This window comes from Mobula hypostoma, chromosome 9, assembly GCF_963921235.1.
Source record: "Mobula hypostoma chromosome 9, sMobHyp1.1, whole genome shotgun sequence".
In the NCBI taxonomy this organism is placed as follows: Eukaryota; Metazoa; Chordata; class Chondrichthyes; order Myliobatiformes; family Myliobatidae; genus Mobula; species Mobula hypostoma.
Genome location: NC_086105.1, coordinates 45,262,234 through 45,277,060, shown reverse-complemented (window position 1 = coordinate 45,277,060; position 14,827 = coordinate 45,262,234). Strand labels below are relative to the sequence as shown.

General features: G+C 42.1%; 1 protein-coding gene across 4 annotated transcripts in view; it reads left to right on the top strand.

Moving 5' to 3' along the window:
- The window catches only part of LOC134351696 (PDZ domain-containing RING finger protein 4-like), a 469,835-nt gene that overhangs the window by 405,687 nt on the left and 49,321 nt on the right, over positions 1-14,827 (top strand). For all 4 annotated transcript variants that reach the window (XM_063058212.1, XM_063058211.1, XM_063058213.1 and 1 more), the window contains one exon: positions 12,729-12,982. In XM_063058212.1, coding sequence (XP_062914282.1) covers positions 12,729-12,982 — 254 coding nt within the window. The remainder of the gene's footprint in view (positions 1-12,728; positions 12,983-14,827) is intronic.

The following is a 14,827-nucleotide window of genomic DNA, read 5'->3' as shown; positions in this document are numbered from 1 at the left end:
TTCTTTCCACTCTCTGCAGAGTTTTTTTTATGTTCTTTTCTCAATCCTGAATAGCTATTCCATTGGTATTCATATTCAGAACTTCATCATTGTTCGTGCTTGTGCACTTAAGGTACGATGAGCACTGACAAAGCCCACTGTTACTGCCCAGTCTACTGGACTTTCTTTTGGAGTATTCCCTTGACAACTGTACAATGGAAAGATCCTGAAGGGTCTTCACCAGGTGGATGTAGAGGATGTTTCCTCTTGTGGGACAGTCGAGTGAGGGTTCACCCATTTAAGGCAAAGCTAAGATTTTTGTTTTTGCCCTGAGTCACAAATCTTTGGAAATCTCTTCTACAGAGGTAAATATATTCTTGATGAACAAGGGATGAAAGATTATCAGGGATGGACAGGAGTGTAGTGGAGTTACATTTGGATAAATCGTGGTCTTATTAAATGGCAGAACAAGCTCGTGGGGCTAAGTGGCCTACTGCTGCTCCTAGTATGGTCTGGCGAAATTATCTGTTGGGTACTCAAGTGTTCAGAAATGTAATAAAACTGTGAAGTTTGTACTAAACTGTTTGAAACAGTGGAACTATTAGGTAAGTTTTCTAACATTAGAGAACAGCAGGAAACAATATAAATACCACAGCTCCCTACCTGGGAATAAAATGATAACATTCACCCCCCACTCCTCCCCCCCCCCAACAAAGGTTATGTTTTTCCTGAACTGTCAGATGTCAAATGCTTAAACTGACCTTGAAGTTGTCTTGACTATGAGGCCGGGTGCCCACTGGCAAAGACAGTAGGAACCTACGTCACACTCCAGATATCCTCTTGTTCGATGGTGGTCCTTCAAATGACTTTTATAGCCAATTTCCACCTTTCAGGATAACAGTGCTGAATTTCAGTGCCAAATCACAATTATGTTCAGAGAGGAATCTGGCAATACTTCTGAGTCAGCTGCCTCACAGAGGTTGCTGGTGTATCCTCGCTCCACGGAAATCTTTGTTACATACCTGCAGTCATTTCTTGCTTTTGAGGGCTTGAGTTTGCCACTGAAGGACTTAATATGCAGTCTCAGGCCGGCTCAGAGTCTGATCTGCCAGAGCGATCCCTTTCCACCAATTGACGGTGCCAGCTGAGGAACGTAATCAATTTTATTTCTATCATCTAATGTGGATTCATAAGTTATAATCATCAGACATTCTAATTGAAAGAATCCCGACTATTTTACGACTGGAGTAAGTTTCATTTCTGAAGCTTTTAGACTCTGTTACAGTCATGCATCCTCTGACCCTCTCACAGCGATCCACATCAATTTCTACACTTGTGACTTTAACTCTTAATATTCTCTCCTCAAATTGTATCCATTTTCTGTGCACGTCAAGGCTGTAGATGTAAATGAACACCCATAGTAACAAGGTAAGGGGGGGAAGCGGGGGTCACTTAAAACTGAGCTGTGGGGATTTCTTCCCACAGACTGCAATGAATCTTTGGAGTTCTGTATCCTTGGGAAGTTGTGGCAAGATCACAGGAGATAGACACCTTCTTGCAAGAATGGGTGTTTGAAGGTAATGGTGAACAGGTACAAAAGAGATTAGGCCTGGGACATATCGGCAATGACTGCATTGAATGGTGAGGCAGCTTCATTTTTCCTTCGGTAAAGGTCTGCTACTGCCACACCCATCACGTTGGATGGAACAGGAGTTCATCGCTCCTGTAGGGATTTCTACAATGCCTTGAGCTGTTAGGCAGCTGTAGGAGTTGGAACGTCTGATTGCTTTTTGCAAAAAAAAAAGATTTGAATTTTCCATTATTTGTAACAAATTCTTCCCACAGTCCCTTCAATGACCATGGAGTTTCTATCCGTCACTCACACATTGCAGGACGCTTGCACAAACCATTTAACCTACCAACTCACACGTTTGGGAGGTAGGAAGAAACCTCCCCACCCAGACCAGTCACAGAGAGAATGTGCTGATTAGGATGACTTCAGCCAGAAACATCAGCTTTGGTTCTCTCCCCACAGGCACAGCCTGATCTTCTGACCTTTCCAGCGCTTTCTAGTTTTATTTTAGATTTCCAGCATCTGCAGTTTCTTTTTAGGGTCACAGTGGAAAAGTGCCGGAGGTCAGCAGTGAACTGAATTCATTGATGCTGTGAAGTAACAGCTCTACCACCGTCTACATCCATTGCCCATCCCTCTAGAATGTTTTTTTATAGGCATCCGTTAGTCTTGTGAGACCATGGATTTGCGCCTTGGAAGGTTTCCAGGGCACAGGCCTGGACAAGGTTGTATGGAAGACCGGCAGTTGCCCATGCTGCAAGTCTCCCCTCTCCACACCACCGATGTTGTCCAAGGGAAGGGCACTAGAGCCTATACAGCTTGGCACTGGTGTCGTCGCAGAGCAATGTGTGGTTAAGTGCCTTGCTCAAGGACACAACACGCTGCCTCAGCTGAGGCTCAAACTCGTGACCTTCAGATCACTAAACCAACACCTTAACCACTTGGCCACGTGCCAACATAGTATGTACAACATAGAACAGTAAAGACTCTTTGGCGCACGATGTTACACCAAATTTTATCCTACTCCAAGATCAATCCTCGCCCATATAACCTTCCATTTTTCTTTCATCCATGTGGTTATTTAAGTTTCTTAAATACCCCTATACCACCACCCCTAGCAGTACGTTTCATGCACATACCCATCTCTCTGTAAAAAAAAAACAACCTACATCTGACATTCCCCCTATACTTTCTTCCCAGCATCTTAAAATTATCTCTTCTCGTGTTAGCCATTTCTGCCTGGGATAAAGATGCTGGCTATCCACTCAGATCTGGAATGGACTCCATCTGCCACTTCTCAGCCCAGCACTGCATCCCGTCAATGTAACCTGCAGCAGCCTCCTACACTATCCACAGCTCCACCGACCTTCTGGAGGGAGAAAATTGTATTCACTGCTTTTGGAATCTGCAGCTGTTTCTGTGACAAATTCCCCTGTGTAAATTAAGAGTTTACTGTACATAGTGGCTTTAAGGAAATAATATCGAAATGAGAATACTAATTGTTCTTTGAATTTCCCACTACAAGCATATCCAAAAGCAGAATTATTAAAATCCCACTATTTTAGCATTTAGTCAGACATTGAGACAATTGAACTAGTGACCGAGCTCAACGAAAACAGCTGGAGTCATAGACATATACAACATAGAAACAGGCCTTTCATCCCACATCCCACCTTGGTCACCGTGGCTTTCTATAATGTAGAGAGGCGTGATGGTCAACAGTGATTCCCAAAGTTGGCGATATCTCTCCCCCCCCCCCCGCCTCCCGGGTGGTGTGATAAAGATGGTGGGGAGCACTTGTTAACAAGTGGCACAGCAGAGGGATTACAGGCTTAATTTAAGAGATGAATTACTTGTTTTAAGCATTTGATCGTCAGTGCCTCAATTGATTGCAATGATCACGTAATCACCTCATCTCTTGCTAATCCTTTGGCTTTGCTCAAAGAGCGTAATGGTTGTTGAAAAGCAATGTGACACTTTAATATTTGGCATATCATGAGAAACCTGAACTGAGGAAATTGTGTTATTTCTGGGCCTGGCCCACCCATTGCCATTCACTTCTGTAGTACAGTGTTAGCTAGTACAATTCCCATACTCACAAAGTGATGCAATTCCTGTGTTCAATCGGGAAAAGTCAGAATCTGCCCTCTCAAAAGGTATTGACTGTATTTCTCCCGCTCATGGCCACTACTGCCTCTAATTTGTAATGGCCAGTGTATGCAAAAATCTTGTGCTGTGCTATTTTTTTGCGCACTGAGTTTTTAAGTGCAAGTAGATCTGAAGCTACTATAAGGATAATAAGCCATTCCACTTTAAATGAACTAGCAGTTCTTTTGCACCACGCTCTTTGCTGCTTTGGATTTCGACATAGTGTATCAATAATTTCTTCAATAGAAACAGAATAAGGAAATACATTCTAAAATCTGCAGACAAACTTTCGCAAACTGCACGTTGTCAATACCATCCGCATCAGAAACCGGAAAAGGAAATGTGATTGTGTATGATTGTAAATATACTTAAAATGCCAATGAGGTAGAGAGTGACAACCTTTTGTGCACAGTTTAAATTCCTTTGTATGCTAGTTGCAAAATATGTGCGCACGTGCACACACGCACTCCTTAGAAGGAAGATTACCCATGGCCCAACTGAGATATCGCTGCCCCACTTTATGTACCTTCAGGCAAAGAGTCAGGTTTTGCCTGAGCTATGTTGTCATAACTTTCCCCTTTATTGATTGCAGTGCTTGAGGTTGGACTTAAACAATAAGAGATTGACTATGCTTGTTAAACCACAACAAAAATGGCAGAAGCAAACCAACCAAAAAAGAAATGTAGACAATATAGTGTGGAGTATCTGAAATATGGATTTATACCAGCACCAAGCAAGCAACAGCAGCCATTGTGTCTGTTGTGTGAAAAAGTTTCTTCATTTAAGGCAGTGAAGCCATCCAAGCTCCTTGAACGTTTGAAGGAAATACACGCCTGATAAAGCAAACGAGAATTTAGCTTACTTTCAGTCACTTCATGAAAACTTCCAAAAACAAAAAAAGAACCCACTTCAAAGCATGTTTGCCAGCACTTCACAACAAAACAATGATGGTTTCCATGCTTCGTACAACATTGCTAAATCTTAAAAGCCGCATACAAATAGACAAGAACTGGTTCTGCCAGCAGTAAGGGAGGTTCTGAGTGTGGCTTTATATAAGTCACCAGACAAAATAATTAAAATAATTCTGCTCAGTGGCAACTCTGTTCAAAGACGAATAGATAAAATTTCTGAAAATGTGGAAGATACATTTTGCAACATACTTAGGACAACAGAATTTGTTCTGCAGTTGGATGAGTCAACTTTGCAGGGTAACAAATCTTTGCTTATTGGTTGTGTTTGCTTCATAAAATAAGAAAGCATGGTTCAAGAGTTGTTATTTGCAAGGGGACTAGAAATATTTTGGGTGGCTGAGCAATTTTTCAAAGAGAAGGACATTCCACTCACCAGCATTCTTGTTTGTGCAACAGATGGGGCGCCATCAAAGACAGGACACCATGGGGTTATTACTTCCTTGAAAAAAATCTGTACTAACATTTTTGCCATTCACTTTGTAATTCACAGATAAGATCTTGTCACAATAAATCTAAGTGATCAGCTGCACAGATCATTAAATAATGTTATCACAGCAGTAAATAAAATCAAGTCCCATGCGCTTAATTTTCAAGTGTTCGGAGAGCTTTGTATTAAGGATGATGAACAGTTTGAATGCTTCCTGTTGCACACAACTCAGGTGGTTCTCAAAGGGAAAATGCTGGAAACCATTTTATGTACTTTCTGAAACTGATAAAATTATTTGAAGACTTGAATGCTTCATTCGGTAATTAACAAGAATATTAGACATGATATTGCTTATTTGTCAGAATGATTTGTAAATTTTATGAAATTAATCTTCAATTGCAGGGAACTGATGTGAATCAAAGTCTAATCAGTCATCTCCATATTTCATCTTAAGTTAACCCTGTTTAAGTGCAACACTGGTCATTGCAACCTTTTCCAATCTCTGAGCCTCGCTGAGTTGGAAGAGAAAGAAAGAATAGCAGATGACGATCTTCAAATAAACTGTGCCCACCTGAGTGAACTGCATAAAGACACGTTTGAGCAATTTCAGGAACTCTTCTCGATCCAAATTCTAGATTGGGTAATAAATCCATTCCTGAACACTTGTAATGAGGAATTAACAGGATGGATGAATGAAGAACTGATCTCGCTACAAGCTGACTTTGAACTGAAGCTGAGGTTCAAAAATCGTATCAAGACTTTTGGTTGCAGAATCTCTGAATGCTGTCCTGCACTGTGAAAGAAGGTCAAGATGTTCTTCATTGCCTTTCCAACATTATATTTTGTGGAGCATGGTTTCAGTGCAGTCACCCAACTCCATTAAAGCAATGAAACAGACTGCAAACAACTAAACTTGGAGATCTGAAACTCCTGAGTGACATTCAGCCTGGTGTTGAGAAGCTGATATCACTGCACCGTCCATCTCACTAAAAGTGAAAAAGCAATGAAGTAGTGAATAGTTGAGCTATTAATATATGCTCTAAAATTGTAGATGAAAATTGTTTTTACCCTCAATTAAATAAAGAAGCAATATTATTTGTAGCTTTAAATAGATTTGATTTTTTTTTCAATTATTTGTCACTGCTTTGAGTTTGCAATTCCTATTTTCTTCCACTGTGCATCGTAAATCAAAATTCTTTATAGTTTTGATGTAATGGCTGGAAAGGAGACAGGGCACCGGAGGTGTGGTCTGGTAGCCAAAGGGGCGGTAACCCAAAAAAATTCGGGATCCACTGCTCTACAGTAATTCTGCTTACTTGTGTTAATTCCAATTTTTTAACAAAGCTATAGAAGTTTATTTACATCACAAGGTACAGGCATTCAATGTTTACAAGATAGTAAGTATACTCAAATTAAAATATGGTTGCTACAGTCTGTAAAACAGTCAATACCCCGGTGGTAGGGGGGGTGGACGCCACTCCCGGAAGTCCCCCAGTATGCCCATTGTGACCACGTGCTCCCTCTCCAAGGACAGCTGGGCACGAACGTATCCTCAGAAAAGGGGCAGGCAGTTGGCCCGGGCAGCACCCTCAACTTTCCACTGCCTAGACCAGTGAATGGCCATCTTGGCCAGGCCCAGAACCAAGCCCACTAGGAGATCCTCCTCATGCACCACTCCCATCGGAACTGGGTGTCATGTCCATCTGTGCCCTGCTCATTCAACTATCTGTCAAGATGTCTTTTAAATGCTGTTACTGCTTTTGTCTCCTCCACTTCTGAGGATCTAGGGATCTTTGTTGTCCAGATTTGGCCTTTACCTGTGCTTCCCACAGCTGCCAGGTACCGGTTGATTGGGTGATATGCCACCCAGCGTCCGATGCCATCACACTGGGTGAGCAGCCAGTCACCTAAAGGAACACACACATTCAACAAAACAGGGGGAGACTTTATCTCACTTTTAAATATTATATTGAGCACTTAAATATATTAATGAGCACAATATGTTATTAAAGTTGAGGATAAATGTAATCAATTGACTTTTCAGAAGGAGATTCTGTAGATGCTGGAAATCTAGAATACAATATACAAAAAGAAACCATCTACTGTATCCTGAGCTCATGATGTAGCTTCATCTGCATCGATGACACGCAGTGTAGATTGGGGGACCACTTTGTCGAGCACCTTGGCTCCATCCTCAACAAGCAGGATTTCCCTGTGGCCAGCCATTTTAATTCCAGTCCCCATTTTCATTTCAGCGCGTTGGCCTATGACCTTTTTTCCTGCCAGGATGAAGCCACTCTCGGGTTGCAGGAGCATCACCCTATATTCCGTCCGGGTAACCTCGCATCTGATAGCATGAACATAGTCATAGTCATAATCATACTTTATTGATCCCGGGGGAACATCAATTTCTCTAACTTATGGTCATTTTCTGCCCTCTCCCCTCCCTCTTTTTCCATTCTCCATTCTGGCTCCCCTCTTACCTCTTCTCCTCACCAACCTATCGCCTCCCCTGGTGCCCCTCCTCCTTCCCTTCCCCCATGTTCCCTTCTCCTCTCCTGTCAGACTCCTTCTTCTTCAGTAGTTTACCTTTTCCTCCTATCGCCTCCCATCTTCTCACTTCACACCCCCCATCCCCCACCCACTTGGCTTCACCTATCGTCCTCCATCTTGTACTCCTTCTCCTCTCCCCCCCTTCTTATTCTGCCTTCTTCCCCCTTCCTTTCTAGTTCTGATGAAAGTCTCAGCCCGGCTGTTGATTCCTTTCCATAGATGCTGCCTGAGCTGCTGAGTTCCTCAAGCATTTACAAATAATATATTTTTAAATCAGTTACTATGATGCAGACATATCACAATTTATTAGTTACACAAAATATGATAAACTCGGGCAGAACCTCCATACACCATTAAAACATGTAACTGTGTAAAGAAGCAAAGCACGCTGTTCATATTTTACAATGAGACCCCTTTGACATTAATTGAAGTTGAAATGACCTCTCAATTGCACTGTCAAAATAGTGCGGCAAAGGGAGTGTGGAGCAGTGAGCTAGAGTGAACTGTGTTGAGTTTAGACCTATTACAGTATTGGGATATAGCCTGTGGAGATGTGTTGCATTTTTGTTTCAAAACTTTGAGATTTCCATATTGACTGTGAAAATGTAGATATCTCAGTTTCCTCTCTCACAACCCGAACGTTATTTCATATATCAATATTTTTACCAAAAACTCAAGCTCTTTCCTCTTTAAAAAGAGTCTGAATCATCTAAGATGTTTGAAAATATTTTCACCGCTTTTGCTTACGTCCGCTGATTTTACTTACATCTGGTATTGGTGATCTGTGTGTATGTTATCTCAATTAAGATATAATGGAGATACAAAGTTGAGCCAGAGAACATTCCAGAAGCTGTGGTCTTCTTTTGGGTCATATATTGAACAGACTGACACCAAATTAATATAATTAAAGTATTAGTCAATGTCTATGGGTCTTTTGCATGAATCCATCTAATCTGACATTCATCCTCCTATTCCCAGAAGGAGAAATTCCTGGCTTGGTTGAATGGTCTGATTGTGAGTGGGATTAGGGAGAAAACCAGAAGGTGGAGGAATCCTCTCCTGAATTCACGGCCCCTATTACACTGAAGATATCGGGGAAGGTCTCATGTTCAGACTTACCTTCAATTTACATTTGGGAGACATGGCTGGTGAGGTCTGAGCTGTATTTTTAATTGAAAGTAATGAAGCACTGATCCAAAGAGAACTAGTGAGAACATCTAAATGAGCTTTGTGCAGGGTAAACTGGGAATTCTATGCACCATTTGGTTATCACAGAAGAAGGGCCAGAGAACGTGTTTTATGTGCAGTAGGCACATTGGTGAGTCTATTTGTGCGAGTCAGGCATAGAATCAGCAAAAATAAACCCGAAGGGAAAATAATCAGTTTTACAGTCACATAATCTGTGCTTTGTGCTGTAACTCTGTGCTGGTACATTGTGCTTTTGTGTCTCTTCTGTCTAACTGTTGCGGCTTTGTTCCTTGCATGCATAATAAAGCTGTTTTGACAAGCTGCATTACCGTGTCGGTAATACTGATTGAGGTGGGATCAAACAGTCTGCTGTCTGTTCCCTCTGGATGGCAACTTGTCCACACAGCTTCCAATGGTCAGTGTCTTCCCTCGGACTGTGTTTTCTGCAGGTCCATTGGTTTGCTTCGGAGTATGGGCAGCAGCGATGTATTTACCAGCAACGTGAATGTTTCAGCTGGAAATCCACTTCCTAACATCTGGCACGTATTTGCCAGAATATTAAAGCGGGTGATGGGAGGGGGAGGGGAGGGGAAAACAAAAGCTATTACATCGAAAATTCATCAAGGAAAGAATTAATACAGGCTATGTGTGCAATACTATATGCTTTATTATTCATTGGGTATGCATGGTTTAATTAGCCCATCTGGCACATTACAATTATACTAATGCCCCCCTATCTGTTGAGCAGTGTGGTTATGCTTTCATGTGACAACCTTCTTGTCGATCGGACTTGAGACCATTCAGTGTGATGGAAGAATAACAAAAGTTGGCAGCAGTCATGTGTTAGGGCTTAGTGGCTACACTTTGGCCCAGGCCTGACCGTATGCGCATGCTGCACTCCAGGGACCCGTGCACGTATTTGAAGGAACGCCTTAGTGGTGTATTGAGAGAGTGCTGCCTTTCATATGAGCTGTTGGATTTGAGCCACTCGTACACAATACAAATTCTATGACCTTAAATAAGCTGCAGGGGAATCCAACTGGTTTTCTAACCAGCATTTTACCTTAACTAACACATAGGAAGATACACAATCTGGTTATTAATTTCATTACCGTTTTGTGAGACGAATGTATCCTGTGTTTCAGCAGTGACTACAGTGAATGTAGATACTTATCTGTAAGTGTGACAAAGTGAAGGGTGTAAAAATAATGCAAGTTTATTATTTTCTGTACTTCACCCTGTGATATTGTAAATGTCTTAAGATTTAAGCAATACACTGAATGCAAATAACAGTTGAATTATTACACATCAATTGCATTTAAAAGAATAGTATTGTTGTTCAGCAAAAAAAAACAAGCTGCCGGGGGATCTCAGGGTGTCAGACATTTTCTCTAGATGGAAAGGGATAGCCAGTGTTTTGGGTCAAGGCCCGTTAACTGGACTGAATTCCTTCAGTAATTTGCTTTTTCTCCAGCTTTCTGCATCTGCAGTCTCTTGTGTTAGCATTATTCTTTTTGTGCAATGTTTGGATGCTTCAGGAGGTACATCTTTATTTGGCTGGCTTGATCTCTGGCTGGCCAAGGTCTCACTCTTGTCCCTACACCTGTAGGCATTATAAGTTGTCCTTATTGCCAGTTCTGAATTCTGTCCAATGGCTCTGCTGATGAGGCCACTCAGTGAAGTGATTTCAGGCCTTGTACTGATGCTTATTTCTACCACTACAACCAACATATTCCTTCAGTGTAGTGCCTTTAAAAGAAGTGTATTGTCACTGAGAGTTACTGGACAAAGTTTGAGAGTAGGACAATTGAAGAAACATCAAGACAGGTGACCAACACCCAGACTGTGAGAGTTTTAAAGCAGAAGAGAGGAGTGTAGAGGCGGAGGGTGAACTTGCATCATGGTGTTTTTAGGCAAATTTTCTGATGATCAAGCAAGAGTACGGAATCAGAGACATAAGTCAAAAAATAAGGCGAATGTTGGAAATGTGACATAAAAACAGAAAATGCTAGAAAAACCTGGATTTTCAGAAGGTCTTTGACAAGATGCCACACAAGACTGCTTAACAAGACTAGAGTCTATGGTCAAACAGCAAAGATAATAGCAGGGACATAAAATTGGCTGAACGGCAGAGGCAGGGAGTAGGGATAAAGGGAGCCTTTTCTCACTGACTGCCAGTGACTAGTGATATTCCCCAAGAGTCAGTATTGGGTCCATTTACTTTTCATGTTATATATTAATGATCTGGATGACAGAATTGTGATCATTGTGATGGCATTGTGATCAAGTTTGCAGCTAATACAAATATAGGTGGATGGGCAGGTAATGTTGAGGAAGCAGGATGTCTAAAGAGGAACTTGGACAAATTAGCAAAATAGGCAAAGAAGTGGCAGATAGAATGTAGTGTAGAGAAGTCTATGGTCATGTACTTTGTATAAAGAATAAAAGGCACAGATAATTTTCTAAGTGGCAGCGAATTCAGAAATTAGTGGTGCAAAGGGAGCCCTATTGCAGGATTCCTTGAAGGTTAACTTGCAGGTTGAGCCAGTGGTAAGGAAGGCAAATGCAATGTTAGCATGAATTTTGAAAGGACTAGAATATAAAAGCAAGGATGAAATGCTGAGGCCGTATGAGGCATTGGTCAGACCACGTTTGGAGTATTGTGAGCTGCTTTGGGTTCCATATCTAAGGAAGGATGTGCTGGCATTGGAGAGGATCCAGAAGAGTCTATGAGAATGATTCCAGGAATGAGAGGGGTTAACATATGAAGAATGTTTGATGGTTCTGAGCCTGTACTTGTTTAAAAGATTGGGGGAGATCTCATTGAAACCTACTGAATTTTGAAAGGCTTAGACGGAGTGGATGTGGAGAGGGCATTTCCAATAGTCATTTAGTTTAGGACCAGAGGGCACGGACTCAGAACAGAAGGATGTCCCTTTAGAACAGAGATGAGGAGGAATTTCTTTAGCCAGAGGGTTCAAATCTGTGGATTTCATTGCCACAGACAACTTGGAGGCCAGCTCATTGAGTATATTTGAAGTGGAGTTTGATAGGTTCTTAATTAGTAAGGGTATCAAAGGTTATGGGGACAAGGCAGGCAAATGGGGTTGGGAAGAACGATAAACCATTCATGATTGAATGGTGGAGCAGACTCGATAGGCCAAATGGCCCAAATCTGTCTTACAGTCAAATAACAACAGGTCAGGCAGCATCTGTGGAACTTGAACCAGAGTTAATGCTTCTGATGAGGAACCCTTTATCAGACAAAAAAAGAGAAACAAGTGAGCAAAGGTGGGAAAGAGAAATGGGTAAAGCAAAGGAAGTTTTCCCGATAGGATGAAGTCATGTGGCAGGTGGGAACAGATTAAGCTATCATAGCTGTGTCATGTTCTGCTCGTGTAGTTCTGGTCCACCACGATGTGGCAGTCAACCAGCTATACATATAAAGGGCAGGAAAAAGGTTTTACAGGAAGAAAGCACAGCAAAAGATTCACAGCAAAACCATTCTTGTTCCAGCCTGGTTTTATCTAGAAATGGGAACAAGTGGCAAATGTCAGACTCTCAACTAACCTGCAAGAGCCCTCTGAAACGTTAGGAGATGTGTTGTGCTGTGAGAGCTTGACATGTTCAATCCATTGACTTAACAAGAATGGCAGATGAACACAGTGGGGCTGAGTTCTGTTACTTGATTTAATGTTTTTTACTTCCTCTCCTTCCACTCCTTCCAGCTAGTGGAGCGAGGTGTGTAAAACTCTCCCATTTCTCCCACAGATTAGTTTTGTTAGCTGCTTCCATTGATTTCCATGCCCGATGGTTCTGCACTCAGGACAATGTAATAGAGCCCTGAAATAGAAATTTGAATGCTGAATTGATTCTCTCATTCTTTCAGGTCAATGGAAAGGATCTGTCGAAAGCCACACACGAAGAGGCAGTGGAAGCTTTTCGCAATGCCAAGGACCCAATTGTTGTGCAAGTTTTGCGGAGAACCCCCGTCGCAAAAAGTCGTGGTGGTTCCCAGGAGGTCCCACTGGTGGATGCTGGCACACAGACTGAAATTACTTTTGAACACATCATGGCTCTCTCCAAGCTCAGATCATCTTCACCTCCAGTGCCCGACATCTGCCCATATTTGCTGTCAGACAGGTACAAATGTATCTCATTCAGACCACTTGCTATAGTCAAATAACCTTAAGGGTGGGAACTTGCTTTCAGACATTTACTTAGAAAAGACTGCATTAATGAAGCTATTCAACTGCTGCTGTTTCCCCTAATTCCATTTCCTTCCCTCAGTCCACAGTTTTTCTTTAAATACTTTTGTAACGTGTATCCAAATGCTAATCCCCACCTCAATACCACTTGTGGTAAAGCATTCATTGTCTCTCTGTGTGAAAAAATTTTACCAGCCAACTCTCCTATGGCTGCTCTGATAATCTTCACTTGCTCTCTCCTTGTAGCTGTGTTGTTACTGGTAATGAGTGTTTAATTATTTACCCTCCTAGGATCCTCCTTAATTGTGAAAGCTGTTTCACACTCCCCTTAACTTTGTTCCAAAAAAAACCCCCACAAATTATTGTACATTTCATCACGGCTCAGTCCCTCATTCCTTCTCATCCTTATGCCTCTTTCAATGCTGTCATACGATGGTGCCCAGAGACAAACATAAAGCTGTATCTTTGCCTTATTAGCATTGCATTTCAATTCAGCACAGTTTTAATCTCCATGGCCCTAGGTTTAAAACAAGTAGATTTTCTAATGGCCTGTTTTACTTACATTTTAACAGGCTCTGTCTCTAGTATAAACTGCTCCCCCCACAACTCGGTTAAGCTCTGTAATTTAGGGGATACTTTTTGTCACAGACTTCCCCCCCGAACATCTGTCACTGTCCTTTGCCCCATTGCCTTTCCTCTTCAATCATCAGCCTCATTCCTGCCTCCATTCATCTTCTACCTACACCATTGTGCTTCCCCTCTTACCAAATCCTCCTCCTGCTCTTCTCATCAGCTACTCACCTTCCTTACTCACCCTCCACAACTTCTCCCTCATTCACCACAACTCCCCTTCAACTCTTCCCCCTCACTGACTCCTCCCCCCTCTCTCACCAAGTCCTCCACCTAGTCGCCCCGAGATGTAACATCCCAACTTTGTCTCAAGCTTAGTTACAATCATGAAGTTGTTGCTAAGGTCACCCGAGGGAACTGCACGTTATTTTGGTACCCTTATCTGAGAAAGAATATGGTAGCTTTAGAGGCAGTCCAAAGATTCACCGGGCTAATTCCTGGTTTGAGAGAGTTATCCTTTCAAGAGAGTCATAGAGAAAGTATAGTGCAGCACAGAAGCAGGCCCTTCAGGCCATCTAATCCGAACCAAACCATTAATCAGCCTAGTCCCATCAGCCTGCACCTGGACCATACCCCTCCCATCCATGTACCTATCCAAATTTCTCCTAAATGTTCAAACTGATCCCGTGTCCACCACTTGCCCTAGCAACTTCTTCCACACTTCCACCACCCTGTGAGTGACGAGGTTCCTCATAACTATTTTAACATTTCACCCTTAACCCATGACCCCCAGTTCTAGTCTCACCCAACCCCAGTGGAAAAAGCCTGCTTTCATTCACCCTATCTATACCCCTGATAATTTTGTACACCTCTGTCAAATCTCCCCTCAGTCTTCTCCACTCTAGGGAATGAAGTCATAACCAATTCAATCTCTCCTGAAAACTCAGGTCCTCATGTCCTGGCAACATCCTTGTAAATTTTCTCTGCACTCTTTCAATCTTAATTACATCTTGAAAAAGGATCTAGTGCTTTCCTGGCATATATGATGAATGAACTTTTCTCTGGCTTCTAGCCGGGAAGAGGTATCAATTAAAACTGACATTTCGATGCCAACTCTGCCATCCTCATCAGAAATGATGCCTGGGCATGTCTAGTCCGGTGGTATTTATACATCCATAGTAACCAATCAGGAGGGACGGACTATGGGTGT